General features: G+C 39.4%; 2 protein-coding genes across 4 annotated transcripts in view; one reads left to right on the plus strand and one right to left on the minus strand.

Moving 5' to 3' along the window:
* zdhhc8b (zinc finger DHHC-type palmitoyltransferase 8b) overlaps window positions 1–12,957 on the minus strand; it is a 67,739-nt gene extending 54,782 nt beyond the window's left edge. Inside the window, exon 1 of one of the 2 annotated variants that reach the window (XM_058072047.1) lies at window positions 12,838–12,957. In XM_058072047.1, the coding sequence (XP_057928030.1) occupies window positions 12,838–12,854 (17 nt within the window). In that variant the 5' untranslated portion in view covers window positions 12,855–12,957. Of the gene's footprint in view, window positions 1–11,249 lie in introns of both variants that reach the window. The other variant, XM_058072045.1, reaches the window with a different exon arrangement.
* Window positions 11,858–16,023, plus strand: pgam5 (PGAM family member 5, serine/threonine protein phosphatase, mitochondrial). 2 transcript variants are annotated; one of them, XM_058072050.1, is made up of 6 exons: window positions 11,858–12,393; window positions 12,649–12,821; window positions 14,333–14,458; window positions 14,570–14,658; window positions 14,815–14,948; window positions 15,579–16,023. In XM_058072050.1, the coding sequence occupies exons 1-6, from the start codon at window positions 12,161–12,163 to the stop codon at window positions 15,727–15,729; spliced, it is 906 nt and encodes a 301-aa protein (XP_057928033.1). In that variant the 5' UTR covers window positions 11,858–12,160; the 3' UTR covers window positions 15,730–16,023. The 2 variants fall into 2 exon arrangements, with proteins under 2 accessions (XP_057928033.1, XP_057928034.1); XM_058072051.1 differs by having other exon boundaries at window positions 14,818–14,948.
* The last annotated feature ends 569 nt before the right edge of the window (window positions 16,024–16,592 follow it).

Genomic DNA, 16,592 nt, shown 5'->3' on the forward strand with positions numbered 1-16,592 from the left:
AAATATAATAATAATAATAAAACGGCAAATAATAAAAACTTAAGAAACCACATATAGTTGGTGGGTAGACAAATTATTTTTTTCAGATTAAAATGAACAAAGCATTATTAGAGCCCTGTAGACATGACAAAACACGACTATAGTCACATTTATACTCTTTTTATTTACAACATATTGCGCAACTGCAGGGTCTTGAGACACATGCTAACTCGCAAACTAGAGAGCTAGCGACCTAAACGGTAGCCTTCAAGTTATTTCCTTTGAACTTAAATAGCCAAAAACTTACCACTTCCACACGGATAGGGAGGATAACTATTAACAGTTATTTAACCTTTAACATGAACATTAATCAAACATAATATTTTTTTTCTGGGTACATGATACCATACGGCATCCATATCAAACTTCCGCACTAACATTAAACTTTCATATCAAGGCGGGGGCCTCAAACTAGTGTCCTGCGGGCCACATTTGGCCCGCGGGCCGCCTGTTTGAGACCCCTGGTGTAGGGTGACTAAATGTCCACCCACACCAAGCTGATATATAGTACTGACCTACTATATTGGATTGGTTTTATCATCTTTAATATACAAACGTGGTGTTGGACTCCTGTAGAGGAGTGGTTTGAATGCAAAGTCAATGAACTGGTTTAATGTTTTTTTTTAACTAACTGGGTGTAATGGTCACTGAAGTAGATGGCTGTCGTGTGCAAGTCGGCTCAAGGCCCCCGCTAAGATGCTAATTTGGACTAAAGTGGTGCTGTGGCGTGGCAATGACACTGTGTGGCTGCAGACTCCGGCAAGTACATAATGTGTTCGGCTTCAGGCTTGTATATAAAACATGAAAAAGGAGCGCGGGTGATTGGTTTTAAACCAGTAAATTTTCTGAAATGGTATTTCATCTTCCCTGTCACGTGCTCTTCTCGAGGATATGTCACAATCACCTAATTCGCCTACTCCTGCAGTAAAGGCCCTTCCACCTTCCATGCAGAGGCAATTAAAGCTCGGAATGCATGCCTAGTTACAGTTGCTAAGCACTGAGTGGATAATTGATGTTTGTGGGTGGGATTTATAAAAAAAACACTAAAATCCCCTGAGATATGAAGCAAAACAAAGTGAAAACATTCTTACCATGACGGAGATAAGACATGCGTTACTGGACCTTCATGTAGGTCATGTAGTCAGGAGGAATCGAACCCTGACTTGGGGTGGGATTCTAGAGAAACTTAGAATTTTTTTACCAATGGTAATGATAGCGTCGCAAACTCAAAGATATGTCACAATATCAACCAAAATATCTACTAACTACAGTGGAACCTTGGTTAGCATGCACCTCAGTTTACACACTGTTCCCAGTTAAAGTACAAAATGACATAAGTCTGGTCATCTTATTAATACACTTACTAGCTGTGTTTGTAACGTAAAGTAAACAGGAGATCCATCACTGTATATGACATTAATCAGTGGTTAACTAGTTATTTCATGGCGGCAAAATAATCTGCCATGGAGCCAAAAAAAGATTCAAGTACCAGCAATTCAATACAGGTGACGAGAAACACTACTGAAAGTCTTTGATTAGGGTAAAAGTGATGTTAATCTTCATTTATAAATTGAAATTGCTTGTGTTAACATTTTTGGCTAAATTAGATTTACATAATTCCTTATGGGAAAATGTGATTTGGTTAGAGTACGTTTTGGTTTGAGAGCCAAAAACACACTGCTCCATTGACCAGATCCTTGTGTACTACATATCATTAACAGAGTCTTTGTTGGTTTTATAATTAGAATGAGAAAATTCCTCAACACTGGACCATGTCAACACACATTGTGTTGCTGTGGTTTTGTTATGACCAGCAGCACAAGCTCATTGTGAGAAGGTTAGCAGACAGCCGGTGATTATTTTCACACATCAATATGTGCATTCAGACAGAACATGAATAATAGCCAGTGGAAAGTTATCAATTGGTTCTTTGAACTTCGGTTGATTTATCGGAGCATTTAAAATGGCATCAACTAATCGAGTAGAATAGAGCAGAGGTCTAACTGTCACTCAATGGAGTCAGAACTGTGCTATTTATACCGACATTGAAAGTACATTTTGGTATTGCAGGATAAGATGTATTGACACGATACATGTAATTATTAAAATCAGATCACTGTGATTATTGAGATTATTTGCCATTATGTCATTCCACTGTAGCTTTAATTAGTACTATACTGTATTTCACTATATTTGCATATAATCCAAATAATATATGTAACACTACATTTTCTCATTTATTATAATTGGTTGTTTTTGTGTTTGCATTATTTTAATGCTTTGGAGAGCTATTTTCATAACCATCTTAAAGTTTGCAAATTCACGTTTGTAACAAAATTTCTTAGAAAAAGGATCGTTACAGGATCGGCAACCAAAATCGTATCGAATCGGAAGCCAAATGATATGGATCGGGACATCCCTAATCATTATTATGTCATTGAGAGGCGGGGTACACCCTGGACTGGTCGCCAGCCAATCACAGGGCACATATAGACAAACAACCATTCACACTCACATTCATACCTATGTAGGACTACAGTACCACTCTCAATAAATATGAGGCATCAGCAATACTGTCTACTTTATATTACTGTTGTTGATGTTAGGCTTGCTTAGCTATTAGCTAACTGTCATTAGCAAACTGTAGCGAGCTAATGTTAGCTACAGTATAGGCAATGAGCACTAAATAATAATATAAATATGACTACAAATCATTCAAATTACAAAGACAAAACCGCAAATTTGCTAGTAATATGTAATAGGAGTATAAATACCAACAAATACATAAAAATCACCTTAAATCTCCATGGCGACCGTTGAACTGTTCACCACTTTATTCCACAAAAACAGATATATGGTGGCACCCCTAAATAATCATGTATTGGAAAAATATTTTGTATGTGTTGTTTCTACATATATCGGAACACTTTTAGTACATATATCCAGCCATATCAAAATTCAATAATTGTGTTTTTTGATGCACCCTACTGTACGTCTATGTGGTGATGACATGTACTTTTTCAAAAAACGACCAAAGCCTCATCTTGAACCCAAAACGGAAACATATAATACCACAAATGAAAACAAAATCTCCTCTCAGAGATCACTTTTGGAAGAATGAGCAGCAGTAAATCTGTTTGTAGGCTCTGATTGAATTACATTTGTTGCCATTCAGATAGTTGCCTGATGTAATAAATCGTATTCAAATCATTTGCAAGAATGCATTTGCGAGCTTCAAGACAAAAATATTGTACAGTTCTCCTTCAAATATGTAGATAATCAAGTTTAATCGTATACCAGAATAAAGGGGGCAGTAATATAAATGACTGGATTAGTCTGAAGTAATTACTTTGTGGTTGAACTTCACTGCACAGCTGAAAAAAACGACAAATTTGGTTGCAGTAACTGCTCATTTACATCAAAAAGCACCCACTTCAAAAAGTGTCAAAGTCGACCTTCCCTGATGATCACACAGTCTATATTTGCCTGTGACAAAAAAAAAACAAAAAAAAAAAACAGACACAGCCTCACCCTCATAAACACTAAGAGCTTATTCTTCCTACCGCAGACACCTTGGGAGGCATGCAGTAGGGGGTCTATGGATGTAGAGTCACTACTACCTATTGCCAGGCTTCCAGCAAAAACAGCAAAGGGGTGGGGGAACAGGGTGGATGCAGACCAAAGAGGGAGAGGCTGGAAGTCAAAATTATTTCCACATGTTCCCCGAGAAGACACTTTCCAGGTGGCCCTTGCCTATTGGACATGCTAGTGAGGAAAGCACCTCCATGGACTTTCCTGCACTTTTCACCCACACAGCACAGTGCACGGACTCCATGGATACACTTAATGTGACTATGGCGTTACAATAGCCACGTTTACATGAGGAGTTTTGTTTTTTTTTTTTTTTCCGAATGGAATCTTTCTGAATGACCTTTCCAAAAGCAATGGTATACATGGAAAGGAATATTCCAATGGCGTGTCTATATGTGGCGCTATAATCAACGGAGCCAACAGATATTGGATATAATTGGATGTACTGTCGTCAATTTGTGGCTTTACTCGATCCTGTTTTTTTTTTTTTCAAAAATATATTAATTTTAAAAAAAGATTCAATTTTGTGGTTGAATATGGCCTATTATTAGTCAAAACATATGCATATTTAGTGTTGATGTTAATTCATGTTACCTATTTTTGGTCTCAAACACACGGCCCGCGGACCAGATGTGACCCGCAGGAGAGTAGTTTGAGGCCCCCACCTTGATATGAAAGTTTAATGTTAGTGCGGCCCGCGCAAGTTTGATATGGATGCTGTATGGTATCATGTACCCAGAAAAAATTATTACGTTTGATTAATGTTCATGTTAAAGGTTAAATAACTGTTAATAGTTATCCTCCCTATCCGTGTGGAAGTGGTAAGTTTTTGGTTAAGTTCAAAGGAAATAACTTGAAGGCTTCCGTTTAGGTCGCTAGCTCTCTAGTTTGCGAGTTAGCATGTGTCTCAAGACCCTGCAGTTGCGCAATATGTTGTAAATAAAAAAGAGTATAAATGTGACTATCGTCGTGTTTTGTCATGTCTACAGGGCTCTAATAATGCTTTGTTCATTTTAATCTGAAAAAAATAATTAATAATAATTTTTTAACACTCTGTTATTGTGCAGTGTGCCTAACAAACTAGTCTGGAATGTCTCAGAGGAATGGTAGAGGACTTGGACAAAAAAATAATATATTATATATATATATATATATATATATATATATATATATATATATATATATATATATATATATATATATATATATATATATATATATATGTGTGTGTGTGTGTGTGTGTGTGTGTGTGTGTGTAATATTTAAAATGTATATATATATATATTTTTTTTTTTGTCCGAAAAACAAATCCTACAACCATTCCTCTAAAAAAATAAATATATAAATAAATAAATAAATACAAAGTATATATACTTTGTTTTATTTTTATTTTTTTGTCCTAAAAACAAATCCTACAACCATTCCTCTGAGACACACCATGGACATACCATTCTTTGATGAATGCCTTTGCTCCATGCAGCCCATTCATAAACCCATCAAACCCACACACAGGACAAACAGAAATGTGTCTGAAACTCACAGCCAATATCAATTTAGCAAATTATTCCTTAACTATTTGAGATGACTCATTGGTGGATGAGGCCAAATAACCACATACCTATTCTAATGGGTTTGCCTGAAGTCTTGCCTACACATGTGATTCATGATAAGGACTCTCAGAATACTAAAGTATAAACAATCGGAAAGGCCAGAAACTCTAAAAATACACAAACATATGAAACATGATTATTTGGTGATGGATAAGGACCATCTAAGGAAATTACATTGTTATCTAATCTGACAAAGACGACACCATGCTAAAACAGGCTGCCACCGGTTTCATACTCTGTAAGAACACATATAGCCGTTATCTCCACTAACCAGATACATCGTCATCATTCTGGTGGTTTTATGAATGGGTGAGTTTATAATATCTACGGTTAAGATGATAAAATATGTTTGCTTCATGCAACGATTCCTAAGTAGTCGTCTACACAAAGAATAGGAACCCCCACCTTAACCAAACAATTAATTCACCTTGTCAAACGCAAAGATCTCCACAACCACCAAGATTACACAGGAGGAAGTAAACAACGTTAATGGACATTAATACTTAACAGTGAGGACGTTTTAATTACAAGGGTGTTTACCAAATGGGACACAGATCAGATTCAATGAGCAAAGGATTCGGTTTCTACTCAAGACCTTCAATTAATATTATATGTGCAGGAATGAAAGACTACAATCTCAAAACATAAGACCTTCTAATTTCATGTAAGTGAGGATTGCGTTTGCCTTTTTGCATGGACTGTACAGATGCTATGTATAGACTGTATGACTGGTTAGTCAGTATCTGTCTTTTTCCACCACTGTTCATCCATCATTCATCTACAGATCATCCATCATACAAATCACCAGTGAAGTTATGATGAAACCCAGTCCTCATGCAGGAACGGTTTTGTCAGTGGAAAGACATTACATCTGAGCAAAGCGGTTACTAATAAGCTGTTAAGCAGAACAAACCCAAACAAGCATTTCTAAAAGGATTTTTGCAGTAAAAAATATGTTTAAACTAAAGAAAAGTACTAAACTAAAGTAAATTAAGTTTTGATCTTAAGGCATACTCAATGCCTGAGCCCACTTACCACCTGAAGCACGATACGTTTAGCCTCCCCTGTTAAGCACAATTGGAAGAGGTGGCCTTGAAACCAGATAGCAGAGTAATAGAACGACTGGTGCTTAATAACTGACCCAATACATTATATAAATGATATACAAAGACTCAAAATTATCCAAGAGTCAAACCCATTTAAACCCATCAGCGCCATTTAATTCATGCAGGTCTAATTCAGGTAACCTTGCACAAAATATCCAATCGGAACGACTCCAAAAATAATAAAATAATGCACAAAGTCATAAGCCCCGTTTACATGGACCTAAATAGTCCAATTCAATTCGGGTTATTTGCTCAAACGGAAAGAATATAACCTTTGTATACACCTCATTCCCAAAGAAAAGTGGCAATCCGAATGAATATATAATGGGATTCCCAGGGGTGGAATATCCCTTTCCCCAATCCGATTGAGGTATCTTGTAACCGCTCAATCGGAAAGTTGTCAGACTGCGTTCTTCTTCGTGGTGTTTTTTCTTCTTCTGTTGTTTATTTGGCGGTTGGCAAGCAGCTTTGGTGTGCATTAGCGCCATCTGTGGAACCAAACCCTTCTATACGCCATTCACAAGTACACTTTTATTCAAAAATTCAAAATTATAAAATATTAGCAAGATTGAACTTTATCTTTTCCTGTTCCCGGGTGCGTTCTTTCAGCGAATGCTGAGATATGACGTAACACGCAGCTCCAGACGTTCTTTGATTTAAAAAAATGGAGGCAAGCAATCGGCACTGGACTGCTAAGGAAAGTTTGTTTTTGATTCAAACTAAATTCCAACACTGGACGAAGGAAAAACTATCAATATGGAGTTATTCCAACAAGTGAAAGAAAAACTCCAGGAAGTCGGTATCACGTGATGTTGGTGTTTACGCTTTACTGCGCATGCCCCGTTGACTATTCTGGTTGATTATAGCGGCGCATGTAGACACGCCGTTGGAATATTCCTTTCCATGTATACCATTACTTTCGGAAAGGTCTTTCGGAAAGATTCCATTCGGAAAGAGAAAAACTCATGTAAACTTGGCTATAGAAATTGCAGTAATACAGCAGAATAGAACATGTTATTTAATTAATGTGAGTCCCATCACATAAGTAATTGATGACAACACCAACCTTCTGCAAAATCAACACAAGGACTCCAAGTAATCAACTAACTCACATAATTTACAGTAATGCAGCAGAAGAGAACGTACCAATCAATTAATGCTATCGCCACTCATGTAAGTAATTGATGACAGCAGCAACCTTTTGCAAAATATATCGTCAATGGACTCCAAATAGGGGACGCACAATGCGGTGATGCCGCACAATAATCACTCCATCCTTTTCTATCAACTGACATGACGGACAAGCTGAAAGATAGGAAATCCCCACAAGAGCTTCAGGGCCAAACAATGCTTTCTCTAGGATCTGAATGAAGCATGACTGAATGGACGCATGTTGAAAAGAAGGAAACAGATGTGGAAGCCGGAGATTAGATTCCGGTCAGGCCTGCACTCCTCCACAGCTTGGCTGGAGTATGACTGGTACCGCATGCCAACACTCACTACCTCTCTCATAATTCACCACCATACTGCAAGGATTGCTGAACAGAGGTTTTGTTTATGTGATGCATTCACAGTCGTCATTCATTTAACCACGTGTGTCTATTCTATATGTGTCTATACTTGCAGGTATATGCTAATAGTAATTCTGCAGTAGTTTTTTTGTGGTTGTGAAGCTACAACAACATTAGCAAGTGGGATTCACGAGTTGGCACCAGAATCAAACACAATACAGTATTATCCCGGTTAATCCATGACAGCTTTTTACCTACATGTTGTTGTCATGCTGTGGCATTATAATCAAATCTTTTCCCTAATGTGTTTTAATTTAATCTGATTGTCAAACACAAGCTGTTAAAGCCAAACACACTGTAAGATAGCAAATGCTTATACGGTGGAATATATATTATTATATATTATTGCCTTGATTTGCACACAATATGCCGTGCATCTTGTCATGTTATTAATACACCGCGCGAGTCCAAATGTGGTCATAATGTATTTTTAATCACAAAACATTATGTTAGAATTTTTAGCTTGCTAACAAAATGGCACCCGGAACCGGAAATCAGCTATGTCGCCCCGCCATGATGTCATCAGCAGTTGACACTCCAAAATATTTACACAAAACACATTTTTATAGTGTCACAATGATAGTATTATATGCAGAAAACAATTCAATGTGTATATAAATGATGTATGAAAGGAAAAAAAACAATATTTAAGGTTAATTTTACTTTCATTGAAGACCTGACAGTTCCCAAAGACCCAATGTTGCAGCAAGATCAACATCTTCCATAGCGTTTCTCACCTTCTTTATCAAAATAGTGGCACTTTGGCTCCATTTTGGGTTACTGACGTTATATGTAGACAAGTTATATGTAGTATTATGGTAACTAGGCGTCAGTAATGTTACATAGATATAGACTTTCTTTATTGTCATTGCACAATAACACTGATGAGACATAATATTAGATTACATTACTTCCACACTGCATGGAGACTGCATATCCGAGCCAACATGCCATGGCTGATCAAAAAAAATGGTTATCCTCTCGTTCATTGTGGAAGTGGTAGGTTGTTGGCGTCAAACTTTTGTCTTCCCAACTCTGTTTGAGACCCTTTAAGTTTCAAATAAGTTAATTGGAGAGGGTAACTTGTTAGCTGGTGGTATTGGCAATTTCCGATACGTGCATTATGCCGACATTATGTATCCACAGCAAAAAATGGAGGTCTACCATATACTGTGCTGCATGAAAAAAATGCTAGACTGTAGCCGTTTTATGAATATGAAGCTTATTAAAGACATGGCTGGTGTGGTATAAACATAAAGGACTCTCGTGTGTGTTTGACAATAGCGAGACATGGCCTAGTTTGAACGTGTCCTGCTCCCCAGGGAGTTCCATTATGCTTCACTCAATCCTCTTGGCCTTTTACTGTAAAATGAAGGAGCAACCAAGTAAAGTCTTAATCCTCAACCTTGAACCATCTGCTGTGGGGATGAACCTTTGTGGACACATTTGAGCTACTACAGTATATTGCTGAATTTTCCAATGCAAATTAAAAATCACAGCACATTCCTGCCAAATCTGCTTGCAAATGACGCTGTGTGTGTCTATGCAAAGACAACACACCGAGCGGCTGCTGGGACTTTTAAAAGACGCAATCCAACCTACCTGCACAAGCCGCAAACACCATATGCTTACTTCAGTCTCAAGCGTTGACCTTAAAGAGTGCCCAAACAGCAGGGGTGCGGATCAAGCTTGTTCAGTTTGTTCCTACACCCAACAAACTCAAGTACACACAAATCATTACTCACAGCAGCCATTATTTGAATTAAGATGAGATGCCTTCTTAGAGGAAAAAATATATCATTGGAAGCACCCAACAATGGATGCAGGAAGTAATCCAATTTAACCAGTTGATTTATTAGCACACATATGCCGTCCATGGGAGGTTTGCATGAGTTTGGATCCCTTCTACCATATCTTACTTATTGTGTGAAATATGGAGTAATAACTATAAAAGCAATCTTCACTCACTAAATGACCTGCAAAAAAGGCCAGTAAGGATAATTCATAATGCCGCCTACAGAGAACATACTAACTCCTTATTTCTAAAATCACATATACTTCAACATGCTGATATAGTTAATCTTCAAACAGCTAAAATAATACATAAGGCTAAAAATAACCAATTAGCTAAAAATGTCCAATCCAATACTTCTCTACAAGAGAGGAGAAATATGATATCAGGGAAGGGAACTACGTTTGAAACATAGCATTTCAGTATGTGGAATCAAACTATGGAATGGATTGAGTAAGGAACTCAAACAATGCACAACGATGAGCCAATTCAAGAAACAATACAAGCAGTTGATGTTTGCTAAATACAAGGATGAAGAGTCTTGAACCAGTCATGATGTGATATATATATCACTATATTGACACTTACTATGGTACCCACTATGTCATTGGATGCTCATATCACCTTGTACTTTGGTATGTGACAAAAAAATAAATCAAAATAAATTAAATTAAATAAAACTAAAATTAATAAAATAAATTAAAAAATTTATATTACGAAAGCAGGAAGTGAACAAATGTAACAGTTACTGATTGTAAAAGTACCAGATGGAGGGGTGGGATTTAATAAGCTTTGCTTCTTCCTACTCCTTGTGGACATGTGGAACTGTGAACTGATTATGTGATGCATTCAATTGTAATCTGATGCATGTTCAAATGAAATAAAACCATTACCATTACCATTCCATGACAAGACAACAGCTCTTAGTATGATGCACCACTGCAAATGACACCACCATAAGATAAATATGATGGTTCTGGTTTCATATAGTCACATACAAACAATGCCAGATACAGTACTGTATATAAGCAAAGATGGGGGGGGGGGTGACTTAGGGTGATAGTGATGCTGAGATGGTATCATCCAATGCAGCCTCCTTATACTGACCTGTTGGTCCGGATTAGTTCAAGCACAATTGTTTTTTCCAAACAATTAGTATCCTCCAAATAAATAAACACAATCTTTAGATTTAGCATCATGGGCTAATGATTTGGGGAGAATTATTATGACTTTCCATAGACTGCCAGTGACTATGGTAACCTTCTGAGGAAATCCAACACTTTCAATTCAAGCAGCAGATAAAAAGAAGCAGCTTTTGTGAGTTTTGTGAGGCCTAACAGAACATGGAGCTCCTGTTCGATGGCTGCTCCCCCTTCAACTTGCACGGCTTTATAGCAACTTTACCTCCCGTATACACACACACACGCTGAATTCTCCCCTGGGGGAGGCTTTGCAAAGCCACCCCGTAGCCGCATCGATCCACACACACAACCCCCGACATGCACACGCACAAAATGAGGAGACTAAATGTGCAACTTACGTGAAAACGAAAAATAAAGTGGTCGATCCCACAAGGAGAGTGGCGGCTGTGGACACTGGGATGTATTTGGTGGGTTTAAATCTCTTTCCAGCGCTGGTGGGCATTCTGTAATGTCCACATTCCTTAATTGTTTATCCCGCTTGGAATTGCATGGAAAAAAAAGAAGATCCAATGTGGATTTTCTGGTGCTATTACAGGTACAATCAGTCCAAATCTGTGCAGAGATCCTTGGAGGCAGGAACAGCTCTGTGTGAAAAGCCTGGAAATCCCACCCTTCAAATCCAGCCCCATTGGTGAGGTCACTGGACCGCTATAAAAGGTGGAGCCTCCGCTGCAAGCGTCTTTAATGTTCAGCAGCTTTTTATTCCGGTAGAGGAAGTCGCTTTTGCGGACATTTTGGCACGTTTTGTATCAATCATGCACCAATCAATCACGTTAAACTCAATTCAGTTGGTTAATACACGAACATTTTTTATTTATTTTTTTTTTCCGGTGTTTCTATTCAGTTTTTTTTCTAACAAGAAAAATATATTCGTGTTTATGATAAATTTAATTATAATAAATGCGGATAATACAACACAGACAAATCAAAGCGACGACAATGTTATTTCCTTGACAAGCGCGCCCCCTAGTGGATGTCTTTGTGAGGTTTGACCTAAACAGGCTGCCGTAGCAACCTGCTATAGATTACCTTTCGATTTCGTGGACGGCGACGCAGTATAGTTTTACTTTGTAAGATACACTTGTCGCTAATATAAATGTAGTGGGTGTTTATCTGATATTAACAATTAACGTCGTTTAGCTACAAAATAACTTTGGTTCACCCGAAGGGCGTATTCGGCGTTTGACGACACACTACTACATTTTAGCTAATTTGCTAGCATTCGTTAGCAGCCGAAGGGACTAAGAAGATGTTTTACAGGAAAACTCTCAAACTTATTTGCGGTTTTGCTGGAGGTTCCGCCGCCCTGGTGCTCGCCGCCGCCGCCGCTGCTGACTCCCGCGGCTATTTCGGCGAAAGGCGAAGCCAAGCGGGGAGCCGCTGGTTGAGTCTGTCCGTGTTGGACGCTGCCCAGCCGGCATGGACACCAGCGGGTATAACGCCTGTCCAGACTGGACACGCGTGGGACTTTAACTGGGATAAGTAAGATCTTTTACATTGTGTCCTTTTGGAATCTGTCATTATCTTAACCTTGCTGTCATGTCTATATGTTTGAATAATTGTCATTATCTTACAGCAGCTCATTATACATAAAAGTGTAAACATTCCACTTAAGTCAAAGCAAACATTGCTAAAGTCCACATAGCCTTCTATTCATGTTAACCCAGTTTCCAATGGCTTAAGCTAACCATATGAGACAGCCACTAGTAATCCTTTGTGATCACGGCTGTGTTCCAGGAGAGACCCGTCTGCGCTGACCAATGGCAAGAAGAAAGAGAATGCAACTGAAGACCCCAGCTCGGAGCAAGACAACGGCAAACCGAAAGCAACGCGCAACATCCTCCTCATTAGACACTCTCAGTACAACCTGAGCGGGAGCACCGACAAGGAGCGCATCCTCACGCCCTTAGGTCTGCTTGGTCTCACCTGAGCTTGGAGCACATGAGACGTCAATGACGTGCACAACGTTAGGGAGTACTAACACTACAGTCGGTCAAGTGTATCGGGGCGGTCCTTTTCATACATAAAACACTGCACGTTTGGCTAGTGTGAGCGCATGATTGGCCAGAACACGGCATGCTAATGTACGCATCGCAGAAATCCTCCCCCTGAGGACTCTAGGTTTCGAATAGAGGATAAGGGAATCTTAAAGAACCAAATCATATAATGAGAACCACATTGTTTATTCCTGACAACAATACCTAATACAGACGTCCAGGCTTATCTGCAGTCCCTGTATACCTACAAGTAAGCGTGTCTTATTACAGCGCAGCTGCAAAAAGCACCCTTCCTGACAACAATACCTAATACAGACGTCCGTGCTTATCTGCAGTCCCTGTATACCTACAGGTAAGCGGGTCTTATTACAGCGCAGCTGCAAAAAAAGCACCCTTCCTTTCACTGCCCGGCCGTGTTTTTATACACTCAAGATTGTGTAAGAGGCTGGAGTCCTGGACCAATCAGCTTTCGTCACTGCCCTTGCTTGAACCGCTTCTTTCATGGTGTTTCTGCTTTCGTTTTGTTCGCAGGGGCATCGAGGCATCTTTTCCTTTGTTTGCAAGGGGCATCAAGGCATCTTTTGTTGACATGTCACTTAAGCAATGCAATCGCTCCCGGCACATGTAGAAACATAAAGGCCATGTTGTCATCTAAGTAAGATAAATAAGTCTGTTGAGATATGTAGCGTACTGAAGGTATTTGCTCAATTTTGCTAGCTAAAGATAAAAGCTAAAACAAATGCGTAATCTCACAAATACAGATAAAAGATACTTATACACACACCCACACAAAAAAAGGACTAACGTGACAACTGACATATGACAACAAAGGAAAAGCAGAATGTTCCAGATGCCTTGATGCCCTAGCGAACAAACGAAAGGAGAAACACCATGAAAGCGGTTCAAGCAAGGGCAGTGGCGAAAGCTGATTGGTCCAGGACTCCAGCCTTGAGTGTATAAAAGGCAGGCCGGGCAGGGAAAGGAAGGGTGCTTTTTTTTCTTTTTTTTTTTTTTTTTGCAGCTGCGTTGTAATAAGACCCGCTTACTTGTAGGTATACAGGGACTGCAGATAAGTCTGGACGTCTGTATTGTTAAGATTCCCTTATCCTTTATTCGAAACCCACTTAGAGTCCTCAGGGGGAGGATTTCTACAGTACCAACAATGACGCAAAGTTTTTTGTAGGTTTCAAAATCATCAGAGCAATTTGATTGGCTGCTTGGTAGGTCTTTTGTTGCGATGCTGTGCCCTCTGTTGCATCATTGTTTTTTTTTGTGTGTTGCAACTTTAGTATCATTAATGAATGTTTTCACCCTTTCCTAAAATTACTTTGTAACATTAACATTACTTGTTACATCTATTTTCTACACTGCTTATCATCACTAGGGGTACCTCTTTACTTTTCCCGTTCTGGGTGTGTGCACAGGTCGAGAGCAGGCCGAGTTGACGGGTAATCGACTGGCAGCGTTGGGATTGAAATACGATGTCCTGGTCCACTCCAGCATGGCCAGAGCCACAGAAACGGCACACATCATCAGCAAACACCTTCCAGGTATCGGACAAGACGTTACGATACATCCCATACGTGTGTCTTTCTCATACTGATACATGAAGTAATAGTGGTCAAGTTTCACAAAGTGCGTTTGTTGTATCCTGGGTTCAGGTGTGGAGCTGCTGAGCTGTGATTTGCTCCGCGAGGGCGCGCCCATTGAGCCGGTTCCACCCGTCACCCACTGGAAGCCCGACGCTGTGGTGAGAGAAGTTGCACCCGCTGAGATGAATCATAGTAGCACATCAGCTAGATTTCTGCTGCTGTGACATGTGACCGTGTAGCGGCTAATGGGGGGGTTCAGACAAATACACGCTCACCTTGCGGCGGTGGCTTTCAACCTCTCTGCCGTCCTCCAGCAGTACCACGAAGACGGCGCACGCATCGAGGCAGCTTTCCGCCGCTACATCCACCGGGCAGACCCCAAGCAGAAGGAGGACAGCTACGAGATCATCGTGTGCCATGCCAACGTCATCCGTTATTTTGTCTGCAGGTTTGTTTTCCGTCTGAAGTAATAATAATAATAACTAGAAAATTCCCGCGGAAATTTTGATGGGCTTGCCACCTGTGCTGTGAACCTCGGGCCCGGTGCGCCAACGGCTACCGTGCTAACACCTAGCAAGACAGCCTCAAGTACCGAAAAGGTTGATGCAGTCCCATAGTGTCCCCACATCATGCCATGTGTCTATTTGCCTTTAGAAATGATTAAATTAGCTAAAATGCTAACATGCTAACAGTCATCATGCTAGCACCTAGCAAGAGGGCCTCAAGTTTAGAAAGTGCCAAGGTTGTCCTATAACCTTCCTACATCATGCCATGTGTGTATTTGCCTTTAGACATGAGTAAATTAGCTTAAATGCTAACATGCTAGCATTTAGCTACAGGGAGAGTTGAGAAGTTTATCTCAAAAATGAGCCATTAATCACGTTTCTATAGACAGTTGCTAAGCAGCAGTCTATGGGGCTTGCATTACTGAGCAAGCCCATAATAATAAATAGTCACCATGTCACATCTATAATCAATATTTTTTCGAATGCCCATAATGACAACATGGAAAAAAAAAGCTATTTTCAAGTATTTGTGAATGTATGAAAAAGTAAAATATGTTTTCCTCTCTTCTCAGGGCCCTGCAGTTTCCACCCGAAGGCTGGTTACGTATGGGCTTGAACAACGGCAGCATCACGTGGCTCACCATCCGCCCCAGTGGACGTGTCGCACTCAGAACTCTGGGAGACGCGGGATTCATGCCGCCGGATAAACTAACACGGACCTGATCGGTCAGCACGGCGCTCTTTTTGGGACCTGAGTCCAGAGGACGGGCCCACCCAGTCACAAGGGGTCAAAGCTCAGTTTTCTCCTAAAGTGTCTTCTGCTTCGTTATCGCATCTTTGTTCATGAACCACCGCCGTTTGGGCCTAAGGGACTGTGGCGGTGTCGTCGTGATTGCGTCCATGCCAACAGAATGTAACTGGGGGGTTTTATACAATTGAGTGATTTCTAAACCAAAAAAAAAATGTTTTTGTATTTGTGATTATTGTGTGGTGCAGTAAAGGTGAATTCAATAATTAGCACTTTTTCATTTTTATTATACACAAACCTATTCCACCCAGGGTCACATAGTGATTTTTGTAAGCCAACACATAGAATTGCTAAGAAATTATAACCAGGAAAGTCTTGAGAAAAAATACATCTGTTTTTTTTTTTTTAATATATATATAGGTGAAAAATCACAGTGAACTTTGCCTAATTTCCCCCATTTCCCGTCAAATATTTCAGCTTAAAGTTTTTGTAATCTGTTTAGTCCCATAATTTTACTTTACCATAATATAACTGTTTTCTTATAAATATATTTTTTTAAATGTTTCAACTTGGTGCTACATTTTTCTAAGCAATATTTGATATTTTTGTTAGGATACAACATCTTTCTTTAATATTTTGCCTTTATTTTTGTAATAATACAACTGTTTTCCAACTATCTCAAACAAGTTGAAACCAAACATTGAGCCAAAGCACCGTTGCCAGGTCTCCAGAATTTCAGAATTTGCAAGCAATTTTACAAAAAACGTTGCTTATAACAAGCAGGCTTTTTTTAATATAGGTGAAAAATCACAGTGAACTTCGCTTTATTTCCCCCATT

Source organism: Doryrhamphus excisus, chromosome 4, assembly GCF_030265055.1.
Source record: "Doryrhamphus excisus isolate RoL2022-K1 chromosome 4, RoL_Dexc_1.0, whole genome shotgun sequence".
Classification (NCBI taxonomy): Eukaryota; Metazoa; Chordata; class Actinopteri; order Syngnathiformes; family Syngnathidae; genus Doryrhamphus; species Doryrhamphus excisus.